The sequence below is a fragment of the Meriones unguiculatus genome, chromosome 4 (assembly GCF_030254825.1).
Source record: "Meriones unguiculatus strain TT.TT164.6M chromosome 4, Bangor_MerUng_6.1, whole genome shotgun sequence".
NCBI lineage: Eukaryota > Metazoa > Chordata > Mammalia > Rodentia > Muridae > Meriones > Meriones unguiculatus.
The window spans coordinates 30,504,775-30,519,522 of NC_083352.1; the positions used below are offsets into that span (position 1 = coordinate 30,504,775).

General features: G+C 37.6%; 1 protein-coding gene and 1 pseudogene across 5 annotated transcripts in view; one reads left to right on the forward strand and one right to left on the reverse strand.

Moving 5' to 3' along the window:
• Tusc3 (tumor suppressor candidate 3) overlaps positions 1–14,748 on the forward strand; it is a 160,922-nt gene that overhangs the window by 60,469 nt on the left and 85,705 nt on the right. For all 5 annotated transcript variants that reach the window (XM_060381622.1, XM_060381623.1, XM_060381621.1 and 2 more), the window contains exons 3-5: positions 6,119–6,236; positions 10,304–10,444; positions 13,290–13,430. In XM_060381622.1, coding sequence (XP_060237605.1) covers positions 6,119–6,236; positions 10,304–10,444; positions 13,290–13,430 — 400 coding nt within the window. The remainder of the gene's footprint in view (positions 1–6,118; positions 6,237–10,303; positions 10,445–13,289; positions 13,431–14,748) is intronic.
• On the reverse strand, positions 12,270–12,395 carry LOC132653861 (small nucleolar RNA SNORA17; annotated as a pseudogene).

Sequence of the window (14,748 nt, forward strand, 5' to 3'; positions counted from 1 at the left end):
TAGTATTGTATTTCAATTAAAACATAGGAAATTACAAATATATTTTGATTAGATATTAACTGGCTACATGTATATGTGTATATGTAGCTGGACTTTTGGCTACTGTATTGGATTCTTCTTCCTGCCTCCATGCACCACTCCTATCCCTCCCAAACCCCTAACACATAGGTAGGAGACAACAAAGGTTAGATGGAAAGGGGTGATAGTCAATATTGTTAGACTACTTCTTACTGATTACAGGCGTCACATTACTTGAGGCAAATAGACACATACACACACACATATATGCTTATAACCAACTGAGATTGAGTTTTTCTTGCTTCGGTTATTTCTTACTTTTAAGAAATAGATAAGATGTTTTAGTGATGTGGTGTACGTTTTTCCCATGATTAGGAATACAAACAGTATGTATATCAAAGCCTTAATCCCAAAGCACAACCAAACAGATACATAGCAATAGTCAGACACAAATCTTTTGAAGGTGTTTTTTGTCAGTTGTTACTGTAAACTTGACAAAAAGTACTTAGGAATAACCATGCCACAGCTGGCTTTACTGCTCTAATACTGATTCTCTGTATTAGGTAGCTCATTTGTCTACATGAGAGATATTTGAGCAAAGCAACTGATGGGAGGAAAACTACGTTTGGTTCATGGCAAAGTGAGTGTGGAAGAGCAGTGCAGCTTGCATCTCAGTGGCAGGGCCTGCAGAGGGCAGGGATATGTCTGCTCCTGGGCTTCTTGTTTTTTTCCACTTCATTCTCTTCTGGTCCCCAGTCAGTGGGACAGTACAACTCACAGTTAGGGTGGATCTTTCCCCCTTTTTGTTTCTGTTTTTCTTTTTGTTTTATCTGTTCTGGAACTCATTATATAGACTAGGCTGCCCTGGAATTCCTCGTGAACCACCTACCATGGCTTCCAAAGTGCTGGGATTAGAGTCCTGTGCTACCAAGCCTGGCTGTATCTTTTCTCTAGGCATACTGATGGAAATACCATCACAGACTCATCTTCAAGTATGCTTCTTAGTTACTTAAGTATCTTTCTGTGCACTGAAGTTGATAAGATTATACCAATCACAGTAGGTATGTTTTTAATAAAGTTTGTATTTTTAATTTGTTCACTGATTGTTTTCTATCCATAATTTAAATTTTGTGTTTAAAAAAATTGTGTTTCTAGAATGTATTGAAATATCTTGGACAAGTAACTATTTCTTCTTTCACACATCAAATTAATTAATCTGTTGATTTAGTCATTATATAACTGTTGTTACTATTTTTACTTTATATGTGATATAATTTTCCTCTGAATTATGCATATAGACTTTAAAAGATTGCTCAGTGAGAAAGTGGTATATCATTTTGTTTCTTTGCTACCTGTATGTTAGTCACCTTGGCATTTCGATGTTACTCAACTATTCATACTACTTAATGTATACTTAATATTTTTACACATTTCCAATTTAGGATATACATATATTTAAAGCAGATTTTTACTGTTGTTTTCACTGTTTATTTTGATAAAGGAAGGCAGAGTGTATATGTAAGGAAAGCAGAGTTGGCATTGATATAGGCAGTGACATGTAAACCTTTTATGTTTTGACGTATCTCTTGTGACAGACCTTGTATAATATCCCATGCAAGCAGTGGTTAGAGCTTGGCTCAGGGGAAATGACTGGATTACAACAGCTATGATTTCATGAATTGTTGAATTCATTGCCAGGTTAAAAATTTGTATAAGCAGTTGATGGTGTTCTAGCAGGTGGGCTTGATTGGAGAAAATAGGTCACTAAGGGTTTGACCTTGGAAGTAATTATGACTTGTCTTTACTCTGTTTCTTGGCCATTCGGTCATATGAAGAGAAGAATAACCTCTTCTCATACTTCTGCATTTTCTTGTTCTTCCTGCCTTCATGCCCAAGCTAATGTGTAATCAACCTGGGTTGGAGTGAAATCTTAGAAACTTTGAGCCAGAGAGTAAATATTCCCTTAGCGTGGCTGTATTAGTTCTAGTGAAGAAAATCCTAACACACTAACCAGGTTAGCACAACCAGAAAAACAGTTACAAGCTTTGAAACATGCTGTTGTTTTCTTATTTTCTAACTTTAATACCAGAAGCTTCTTTAATAGGCCTATTGGCTTACTTCAAATCTGTGCAAATCACAATCTCTTTGATGTTATTTGAGGTTCTGTGAAGACATACTTTGAAATAACAATATAATATATGTATATCTGTATGTCATTTATCATAAATGTGTGTCTATAAAGATATACTCTTAATATAAACTTGTTATATGATAGGGAATTTGAATAATGTTATAAAGAGAAACTACTTTTAAAACATCCCTTAAAATGCTTTAAAGGTGAAAATTACATTCATCTTGGGAAATACATTAAATATATAGAATTATGGATGAGTTAATAATCATTTTGGTTTTACATAACCTTTAAAAAGAGTATAATGTAAAAAATTATAGCATTTGAATTAAGTGATTTTTTTTTTGTTCTCTAATAAAAAATGGAGAAGATTTAATACGAGACTTAACAGAACAGTGCCCTGCAGTTATTACTTAACACTCCTAGATCCTTCTCATGCAGCATGACTGCCCTCTTCAGGCTCCATGAGTATATTAGAACAATTCATATTGTTCTCCCAGTTCCCTTGGTTGGAATATTCATTTTCCCATTGACTCTCTCACTCCCAACAGAAGATGCTGCTAAAGATGTTGTTATTTATATGTCTGTTCCTGGTGTTTTTTGCTTTCTCCTTGAATTCCAAATGGCAGCAAGGCCTGAAGTGTGCTATTAAACAGTGATAATTTTTGTGTGTGTTTTTAGTACAAACTGACAAACATGCTAGGTTCCTCTCTCTCTCTCTCTCTCTCTCTCTCTTTCTTTCTTTCTTTCTTCCTTCTTTCTCTTTTTTTCCTTTTTTTGTGTTAGAATTCTTTACTTCTCTGTTAGGAGGTTAGAGTATTGGCGGATATAGCAGATACTGGTTTTACAATGCTGGACACATTTAGTTCTGATACATTATTTGTATTTTGAATGGATAATATTGATGGTACATGTTTCTTAAGCATATTTTATTAATTTTGTTTTGTTTTAGAGATAGATTTATTCATTGGTCCTATTGTTACTCTACACACCCAAATGGGAGAAACCTTCCATTTGTTTTGCCAGTATTATCTTTGCTTACAGTTTTGTATTTGAACTCAGAGATCGTAATTTGCTTTGGCTTTCATGGAATCCTTTATTCAAGTTGGAAATATTTCCCTGTTCCCCTTACTAGAGAACCCACTTGGATACTGAGCTACCATGAGCTATATCCGAGCAGGGGTTCTAGGTTATATCCATCCGTGGTCCTTGGTTGGAGAAACAGTCTCATGAAAGACTCCTGTGGCCTGATATATTTGGTCCTTGTGGAGCTCCTGTCCTCTCCATGTCTTACTAACTCTCCCTTCTTTCATATGATTCCCTGCGCTCTGCCAAAGGTTTGGTTATGAGTCTTAATATCTGCTTTGATACACTGCTAGGTAGAGTCTTTCAGAGGCCCTCTGTGGTAGGCTCCTGTCCTGTTACTTGTATGGCAGGCTCATCGACCCCCTGCACACCCCCCCCCCCTGGGAGGAGCAGCCTTGCTAGGCCACAGAAGAGGACATTGTATCCAGTCCTGAAGATACCTGATAAGCTAGGGTTAGATGGAAGGGTAGGAGGTCCTCCCCTGTCAGTGGATTTGGAAAGGGGCAGGTAGGAGATGAGGGAGGGAGGGTGGGATTGGGAAGGAATGAGGGAGGGGGCTACGGCTGGGATACAAAGTAAATAACCTGTGATTAATATAAAAAATAAAAAAAAAATAAAAAGTACATTTTCCCTGGGGGGCAGGGGAATATTTCCAAGGGTTTGTCTTAGTGTTTTGTTTTGTTTTGTTTTTGTCTTGTTTTGTTTTGTTTTATTGTTGTGGTAAAATGATCCTGATAACAAAGTAAGCCAGAAATGGTTCAGTTTACAGTTTAAGGCTATACTTCATCTTCGGGGTATTTCAAGGCAGCATGATCTTGAAGCAGATTGGCACTTTGTATCAAGATCAAAAGCAAAGAACAGCAGAACACCTGCATACCATGTGGAACTCACACTGTTGTGGTTTGAATATCTAGCACAGACTAATAAGCTTCATGCTGAGTCCCTAGTTAGTGAACTGTTTGGGAAGGATTAGGAAGTGTGGCTTGGAGGATGTCTGTCACTGGGGCTTTCTATTCCTCTCTCTCTCCCTCCTCCCTTTCCTCCTCTTCTTCCCTTTCCCTCTCCCTCACTATCTTTCATTCCCTCTTCCTCTTTGTTCCTGTTGCTTGTAGATCTAGATGTAAAGTTCTCAGCTACAGCCATGCTTGTTTGCTTTCTGCCATGGTGATCATGGCTTAACCCTTTGAAATTAAGCAAAGCCCTAATTAAATACTTCCAGTCTATACCTGGCTTGGTCATGGAGTCTCCTCACAGCAATAGAATAGTCATTAGGACACTCACCTTTTCATTATTCATAGGCCCCAGTCCAGGAAATGGTGCTGCTCACTTTGAAGGTGAGTCTTCCACCGTACTTAGCCCACCTTCGAAAACCCCTCATAGACATGCCTGCAGGCCACACTTGCCAGGTACTTACTTACTGCCATTCTCTTCCCAGGTGATTCTACTTTGTATGATGTCTACTAACTATCAAAATAACAATCTAAGGATTGTACAGATGTTATAATTGGATGCTTCTGCCTTCTAGATTGCAAACAAGGGTCTGTACAGAATAGGTCACACGATAATATAATATTTTAGTAACCTATATTTTCCCAGCTCGACCATTTTTATTAGCATCTCAAATGGTCTCTAGACATATATCATAATCTCACTCTCCCTCAGACATGTGATTGTTGGAAACAGTGTAAATGCTCTTTTGCTAAATGTACTTCTTTCAAAAAAAAAAAAAAAATCAAACAAACCAAAACAAAAAATCCAGAAGCCTTTTACAGTTTACAGAATGAAGCCACAATCCTATTTCTCTCTAGTAGTCTTTTCTATCCTTATTGTCTAATGTGAAGCTTTGATTCTGTTGATGATAGGAAATATTTGAGAGTAAGTCATCTAAGTTGTTTCTGTTATCTTCCTGTCTTTCTCTGTTAGTCTAGCTCATAATTTCAGTCATTTGGACAGGCCTGTTTTTTTTTTTTCTCCAGATATTTCCTATCACACAAGGTTCTAGTTCATTTTCTCCCATTTTATGAATGCAAGTATAAGGTGCATGTAAGGTTTTGCTTCTGATTTATGTACTATCATTTCAAGTCTCTTTTAGAGGCCTCTTGAAGTAGACAGTTTAGCTATATTTCTGTTACTGCAGCATCTACCTAAAATACTGAATAATTGAATAATGTAGTTTGTTCATGTCTGGGTCCTGCGTGTCCTGTTCACACAGGTGGCCAGAGCCTGTTATTATTGCCCCTTTCTGTTTTCTGAGGATTTGATGTCCCCATGTATCTAGATATTATAATATTCATACTGTAAATTGATCTTTAAATCTCTTGCTGTGAAAGATAAAGCTTTAACTCATTTTACACTTAAAATATTTATCATTTTAAGTCCCATTAATGAACAGTAACAATACAGGATAATATCATTGTTTCCTGTGCCCTGCAAATAGATGTTTCTGCATTATCTGCTTTATGATACAAAAATTGTAAACACACCATCTCCATCACTTCTTATCCTCTACTTGGACATATCAGGCCCTCTTTAGTGTTATGCTGCCACGTTTAGAAGTATTTATAGCCTTACTGCAGTTAAATCTATACATGTATTATGTAGATTGATTTAAAAAAATAGAAGGAATTCAGTATTTGGATCTGAGTAAGTGTGCTGTATTGTACTTAGTGTTTATGAACAGTAAACTTGTAATTTGAAGTATCCCTTCCTTTTAAAAAGTATTTGTTGATCTTCTAACATTGTAGTTTGCAATTCAGACAAGTATTAATGACGTGGTAGTACATTCTGTAATTGGTTAGCTTTACCTGAGAATTACTTGTTCTGTCAATGGCTCTGTTCATTGTGTACTGAAATGTTTTTGTTTTGCTCTATTATCTGTTTCAGGCAGGCTAATGAAGAATATCAAATCCTGGCTAATTCGTGGCGTTATTCATCTGCGTTTTGCAACAAGCTGTTTTTTGGAATGGTGGACTATGATGAAGGGACAGATGTTTTTCAACAGGTAAAACTGTATGTTATTTTAAAATACATACCTAAGTTTGTCATTTCTGATATATATTGATTATAAGATAAAATAAAACTCACTGAGTATGTTAGTAAATAAGTAATTATAATACATTCCATGATGTGCTTAAAAAATAGAGTTAAAATTTGGACACTTTGTTAATCTTGTCATTACAGTTTTTGTCTTTTTATTGTAGTAAAAGCAGTTCATTTCCATTTAGAGGAAGTCTGCTTTTTAGCATACAATGGCCCAACACATGCATTAATCTTGATATTACGTAGTGATTAGGTAGTATTTCACACAGGCTTACAGCATTTCATATAGTACTAAGTGCAACTTACCTCCTTTTTTTGGGTATGTGTGTACATGTGGATATGGGTATACATGTATATGTGTGTGTGTGTTTGGAAGCTAGATATTGAGTCAGAGTATTTTCCTTTTGCCTTCCACCTTAGTTACTGTTATTCTTGTGTGTACATGTGTGCAATGATGTATGTGTTGGTATACATGCTATGACTTGCATGTTGATGTCAGACTACTTTGTGGAGATAGCTCTTTGTTTTCACCTTTTCATAGTTTTGTTTGGGGGAAAAGGGGTTTTGAACTCAAGTTGTCTGGTTTCTTCAGTGAGCACCTTCCTGATCCTTCTTGGGCTTGTTTTTAAGATAGGGTTTTTCACTGGCCCTGGACATTGCAAAATTGGCTTGGTTAGCTGGCCATCTGGCTCGGAAATATCATGTCTCTAGCTTGGCCTCAATGCTGGGCCTGTGTGTGTTATGTGGGGCATGTGGCATTTTGTGTAGGTGCAGGTGGTATGAGCTGAGGTCCTCAAGGCTTCAGTAGCGTGTGCGTTACCCATTTAGGTATATTTTCTATTTCAGCAGCTAGAATTTTATCTCTGAAAATACTCTGTATTTATCAGATGTGTTTTCTCCCTGCTACAGACTAGATTTCTACCACAAATGCCAGGGTTAAAGGTACGCATCATGTGTGAGCATATATGAGACAGAACGTTAAATAGGTTCCAAGGATGAATCACTAATTAGTTTCATTCTTTTAGGAGGAAGAAATAGCAGGAAGACATGTGCTCAAAGATAGGCAGTGGGAAACCTGGGAATTAGATGGTTTCATGTAAACTAGGAAAGGAAGCTTCCCCAGAAACCTAGCTGCCTTAATCTTAAATTTTAATCCCTAGAAATGTCAGAAAATAAACTTTGTCTAAGTCACCTACAACATGTGTAGACTTGTAATACACTCACATGAAAAGTCTTCTCAATAGACAAAACTTGGCTTTGGGCATAAGGATGCTAGTCATCTCTTACAGTGTTGTCATCATGAATCCTGACACTGCTTCTGTTACCAGAGCATTCTGAATGCTTTGTATGCATTCTTTACTTCTGCCTCTCAATGAACCAGTCAGAGATGATTGTGCTGCTATGATTATCACTTGGTTAGAGTGATAATCTATTGGAATGTGGAATAAGATATAGTCCTAGTGAACAAACACATTTTACATCAACACATTGTATGAAACAGTTTTGGGGGAGCGGAAAACAAAACATCTCTCCCCTGATAGAGTACTAGTGACTAACTAAAATAAATGATTCTACAGAAATACATCCTGGGAACCCGTGTGCTAATTGAAGTTACTTCTAGGAATATGTTTAAGGATTTTCTTATGGGAGCATGGATGACTTCATGGTACATCATGGATAAGTGATGATCCATGAAAGCTGCAAACATACAGTTCTTTCATGACTTGCACGCAGCTTGACAGGTTGGGCAGTCTCCTCCAGACAGCTCTATTGCCAGAGCCTTTTCTGCCAGCAGTTGCTTTCTGCTTTTATAACCACCTGGAAGGTCCTTGGGAATCCTGTAACTTTTAGATTTTCAGCTTTTTAAGGTTGTTTACTGCCCAGGTCTCATGAGTCTTTCTCTGTTCTCAAAGAGGTATTATTTCAACTCGGAGAACATTTTTGTATGACACATGTATACCTTGCATATACATATATGAGAAATGCACAACATATTCATGATATGATGTGTGTTGTATGGTATATGTTGTGATATGTTAGAATTTGTCAGGTTTTTACCGTAAGAACTAGTTTTATAGTTTAGCTTTATAATAACTTGCTCAAAATTTCTATCGAGGTTATTTCTGAAACAGTTACTATGGAGTTGTTTTCAAAGGAGGAGGTTTTCTGAGAGCGTTGTGCTGTAGTGGTAATAATGGAGCGTAGGGTCAAAGATCTGAGGTCACATTCTAGGTTTACCTCTTCATTGCTGAGGGACTTGAAGATTTCATGATCATACTGTGTTCTGTCTCCATATACATACAAAAAATAACATTTGTAATTACTAGAATGAGATGATAATGTGAAGATGCTTAGTTGTATTCTTGATATATAGGGGTTTATTAAATAATTACTATTGTAGTTGTATAAATTAATATTGGCATACATTTGCCATCCTTCTCATACTACAGTATTTTTACACATGTTGGCTAAATGGTATAGAAAGAAGAAAAAAACAAAATGGAACAGATAAAAAGCAAGAAAAGAAACAGCAAAAATTGTAATTCCGGGTATATTTTATGAAAATGCCGTCTTAGAATGTGCAAATGTAAGGATGACTTAGATTGGATAGTTTAAAGTGAACCAAATATATTTACTGGCTTGCAGTTATTAAGGAGACCCAACCTTGATTTGTAAGCATTTAAAGAGTACTCTTCTGCTCAGCTGTGGGAGGCAGAGCATGGAGGGGACAATGAAGAGGGAAACTCAGCCTTTTACATAGATGTCCATCCTCCCATTGAGGGACGAGCTCTCCTGGCCTCATCACTACATGGAGGTCTCTTTTCAGTGGCAGTTTAAGATTAATATGAGGTGGTTTTGTTTTTGTTTGTTTGCTTGCTTTTTTTGGTTTTTGCTTAACAGGAGAACTTAAGATAACTGAGAGCAAATAAGGAGCATTTAATAGCATTTGCAATAGGACAAATGAGTAATAATGTATGTGTGTGTGTGTGTGTGTGTTACTTTTGAGGATTCAGATTGTTTTTGTGCTAAGTTGTTCAAAGAACGATAATTATTTTGGGCTATCGTGTGACTATGACAGCTACAGCCAGGATTTGCTTATGGACCAGTGTACGTTTTGCCTTGACTATAAATGTTATCCTGGACACCTAAGTTTTGGTGATAGCCTCACCTGTTGCCAGCTTTCCTCTATCATGTCATGTGATTGTGAATTTCCTTCCCCTTAAGTGAATCTCTGCCTTTTACCTTGAGGTTTTTTAATATAATCCCCAGATAGCAGAAATTTAATATATTGATACTGTAGTTAGCTTCTGTATCAAACTATCCCATTAAGTATTTTAGGTTGTATTTTATAAATACTAGACTATGGTAGTGTTCTCTATAGTATATTTTTCTGAGTATGCATGTTCTATAGAAACATTTTCTGTGCTTTAGCCATTTTAAGACAACTAAATTATTAAGTTGAGAAGAAAATGACTGTCAGGGATTTCTCTTATTTCTGGTGTATTCAGGTAAGTTATTTAGAACAAAAATACTTGTTTCTGTTGCATATTTGAATATCAACTAACAAGAATAATGTTTAAATTTCAATAGGAAATTGGATTTACAGGTAGCTGTAATGTGCTCCTTGCTTCTGCCCAGTAACTGCTGAGGAAGTGGAGCGATCCACGTGCTGACAGCTCACATTATTTCTGTTTTGTACTTCTAAGCATTTTGCATCATCTTAATCATAAAAATTTAGAGAGACAAAATACCGAACTGGGAATGTGAATAGTATGTGAAATGTGATAGTTCAGGCAGCTTAAGCAAATTTAGCCATTCTGCTTCATTTAATAGTGCATCAAGATTAGTAAAAATAGAAATTAAGCTCCAAAAAACCATGTAGCTTTTTCTAGTAAACCCTTTCTTCTGGAAATTCACACAAAAAAATATAACATGTATAAAAATATGTAAAAACGTATAAAATGTTGGATGAATAATATAGACTATTGGAGTGTTGTTATAATTAGCATTTTATCATTTGTTTTACAGCTCAACATGAACTCTGCTCCCACATTCATGCATTTTCCTTCAAAAGGCAGACCCAAGAGAGCTGATACTTTTGACCTCCAGCGAATTGGATTTGCAGCTGAACAGCTAGCAAAATGGATTGCAGACAGAACAGATGTTCATGTATGCTTTTATTCACTAAAGTAAATGTGTGTGCTTGTGTGTGTGTGTGTGTGTGGTGTGTATATTATACATACATTTCATATAGCTTGCTTTGCTAGACTGTTGTAATGAAGGGGCAGGGTTTGGGGTTTTTTCGTTTTGTTTTGTTTTGTTTTATAATTTATCTGTGGCCTTTGTTATTTTTCCTTGTGTAGAGAAAATTTTGTTTGCCATGGTGAGGACTGAACTTGAGCTAATGTAGTCTGAATATATATTCTATTGCTCACACACTACATTCCTAGTCTAAGAAAAATTGACTTAACATCTGTGACTGTTAGTTGAACATTAACTGGTTAGTCAATTCAGATGCACTGTTGCATGATGATCAATTGATAGTCTAAACAAACACTAAAACGTGTGTTAGTTAGATACAGTATATTTTCAGTGAATGGAAAATAAAAAGAAAATGGCTAAATATTATTGAGCAAAGAAGTTCTAACCAAGAAGCAAGAAGTAAAGAAAAAAACCAAAACCACAAAAACCCGTGTATCTTATATAAGTTGGAAAAGATTGAGAGCTTACCCCCACATCTAGGGCCAGCTTTACTGTGGGCTCAGGTGAGGTACAGAGCCTGCTCTCCCAAGTGCTGTAGCCCATACGGGCAGGGTCAGCTCTCCTGCCTGCCATAGGTGACAAGGGGCGAGAGGAGGCCCATCTCTCCCTCAACCATGTCACCATATGGTACCTAAGTGGTGGGGCCAGCTCTCCCACGCTCATGCCTCAGTGCTGCCTTGCTTGTGCACCCACCACCAGTGTCAGCTCTACTTTGCTTCCCAGGCAAGGTGCAGGGCCTGCTCTTCCGAGTTCTGCAGCTAGCTGTCCTCCCTTTATGACCCCCAGGCCAGCTCTCCGGCTTCCTCTATGTGGTGAGGTACAAGGGGGTAGGAAGTTATTCCTCCCTCACCCATGTCACTGCCTGGGAGATGAGAAGGTCCAGCTCTCCTATGCTTATATCCTCAGGGCTGTCTCACCTGCAACTCCCAAGTTATGTGGGCCCCTGCTCTCCTGAGTACTGCAGGTGGCTAGAGCCAGTGTCAGCTCTCCTACTCTCATGCCCTTAGGGCCTGCTTTTCCACAATGCTCAGGTGAGGGATTGGGCGTGTTCTACACAGCTCTTAGGTGTCAAAATGTCCCCACGTGCTACCCAGACCAGGCATGTCTGCCTGGTCTTTGGTGGTGACAGACCCCTGCTACTGCAGGGCCATGGGCCAGTCATGGCCTCTGGTGGCAGCCCAGACCAGGACCATGGTCCCAGGTGGCATCACTGGATACTCACATGAGGCTGTTTCTCAGTATCCCCGAGTCTCCAGATTCATTGTGCCCACATCCTTCTGTTTCTCTTTCTTTTCCATTTCTCTACTACTTACTTGCTCCTGTTAGTGACACCCAGGGTCTCTGAGTGTCTGGGGTCATCAAGGGTTGTTTCAGGCGAGCTGCACCCTGCTTGTACACCAGGGTAAGCTCAGGCATGGTCTGTTCCCCCAGGCCTGTGTGGTCATGTCAGGCTAGTTCCCTATCTAGGCCATATGGTGCCTGTCTGGTGGTTGTGTTGGCCTCACTCCTTGCCCAACCCACCCAGGTTGCCCCTTGCAAAGGTCTTCTGCCTTGGGCTTGCTCTTGCCTTGGCCAGAGGTTGCAGTGGGGTTCTTCTAGTCTTCAGTGTGCTCCTAATTTTGGGAGTCTGTCCAGGTCTGCCTGGTAGTAGACTGGTGTTCATCTCAGGCTAGCTCCCTCTCTGACCCCTGGTGCTGGACTGGTGGTTCTCTCAGGCTCACGTTTCTCAGGGAATGTTGGAATTCTAATCATTAAGATGTTCTCAGGTCAGAACACTGAGATTAGACAGCCTCCCCTCTCTGCCACCTGCAGACACATGTGACACAGCAGCCACACCTGCAGTGTCTCTAGGGGCATGTCCTCTGCATATCTTATGTAATTAAACTTAACAGTGCCACTTCAAGGAATTAAGCTTAAGGATGATTCAGATTCTTAACCCTGAAAAATTTTAGCAATACTCATTTTAATGAAAAAATTGAAAACCAATCAAATGTCTAAAAATAAGACTTTTACATTGAACAAAACTCATAGTTTAACAAGTAAAATGTCACTTGGAAAAGTAGTCTGGACACTAAGATATGGGATTTTGTTTTAAAGCGATATTGTTTTATAGATTGAGACAGATCATTTATTCTGAATGTAATTTAACCAAAATTATGATAGGTACTAATTTGTCTGTAGAGGCCTGCATGTTCTTTTAATTATTTACAATGTCTTTGTGATGAGCAATAAAATAACTGCTTATATAATTATAAGATATATAATCTTATATAACTGTATGAATAGTTCTATAACTTATATAATTATAAGTATTTTTAAAAGTTATTAATAAACACTGAAGTTTTACTAAAAGATATAAACACACTTTTTGAGACAAGATAGTTGTCTTTTGGTAATACCACCTATATGATGTTATTACCTGTGTAATTGGTTTTAATAATACTTTGATGAATAAATTGGTTCCTAAATTTGTTCCTTTAAAAATATTTTGGTAGGAAATGTACCAACATGTATGATCCAGTTGGGGTAAAACATAATCAAGGATTATGCTAAAGTATTATTATTCATTCATTCCAAGAAGTACTAAGATTTGTGCTGAAAAGGAAGTGTAGCACATAAGCACCTTTACTGTTCTTACAGAGGACCAGAATTCACTTCTTTTCTTTTAAATCAGTTTATTCTGTCATGTATTACTAAAAGAAAAGTATTACTATTTATTTTTCACTCTTACTTACGATTGTACTTTCTGCAGATTCGAGTCTTCAGGCCACCTAACTACTCCGGCACCATTGCTTTGGCCCTGTTAGTGTCACTTGTTGGTGGCTTGCTTTATCTAAGGAGGAACAACTTGGAGTTTATCTATAACAAGACTGGTTGGGCCATGGTATCTCTGGTATGTTGTCGTACATCCTGTACCTCTTTCCTCGTATAGTTGTATTTTATAATAACAAAGTGAGCCAGATTATTACTGTAGTGAAAATCACAAAACGAGATGTGTTATTTTTATAAGTAAAATAGATCAAATTTACCATTGAGCTTAAGCTATGTGTATGGTTTCTTCTATTTTTCACTATTAAAATAAAATGACTCTAGTATATGGCACATTCCAAATATTAATGAAATGTACTTGAGCATATTAATAAGTATGGTAATGAGTTAATAAGAATTTGCAGTTTGAACTAATTTGTGAGCTGAGATGATTTTGGTATATACTCATTCAATTTTTTTTCCCCACCAGTTGTTTCTCATATCTCCACTGTGTGCCTGTCATCCTTGTTACAGACTGGTTATATAGAAATGAGACACAATCCTCTCTGTAATGAACCAGTTGTGAGGGTTCACACTGGTTAACTCACATACAGACAGATACGTACACACACATACAGTGCAGTGTTGTACATGCTGTTGTGGAGACCGACAGGAAGAGCTGTAGGAATATGGAGGACATGTACCTAGCCTGCCTGTCCAATTTCCTCTTCACGTCATGTAATTCTGAATTGTTATGGCCAGTGAAAGGAGACATGGTGCAGAACAAAAAGAAGTGGACTATTTTATCCAGTGTAGGCAGAACGGGAAACACACGGAGTCATTCTAGACACATGCAAAGTAATTAAACTGATGTTAGAATGTTTATGCTTCCAGAAATAGGCACTGACTGAAAGTGGCTTTGGAAGATGCGTTCAGATGATACTAAGACCAGTTCATAGAACATGTTCTTACTTCATGTTTTACAAAGCTGGGTTTTTGACTGTTGCTAACATCATTTATGCTTTTTAAAAAAATATAGTTAACTAATAAAGGGGCCAGCAGGATGGTTCAGTGAGTAATGGCTTTTTCTGCTGAGATAGTCCACCTGAATTCAGTCTTCAGCATCCATACACAAGAATGAGAATGCCAACTCCAAGTTGTCCTCATACCTCCACTTACATTGACACTGTGTTCCCCCAAAAGAGTAAATGAAAAACATTAAGAATTAGTGGAAGTGAAATAAAACATGAAATACCTTAAAAGTGATATGATTACTAGTTAATACTTGAATTAATTAAAATATTAGTGTTAAAGTATAGGTTATAGGGATGGAGAGATGGCTCAGAGGTTAAGTAGCACTGGCTGCCCTCCAGAGATCCTGATCTCAGTTCCCAGTACCCTTCATTATATGCTCACAACCATCTATAACTGCAGTCTGTAAGTGTTGTCGCATGGGATCTGAT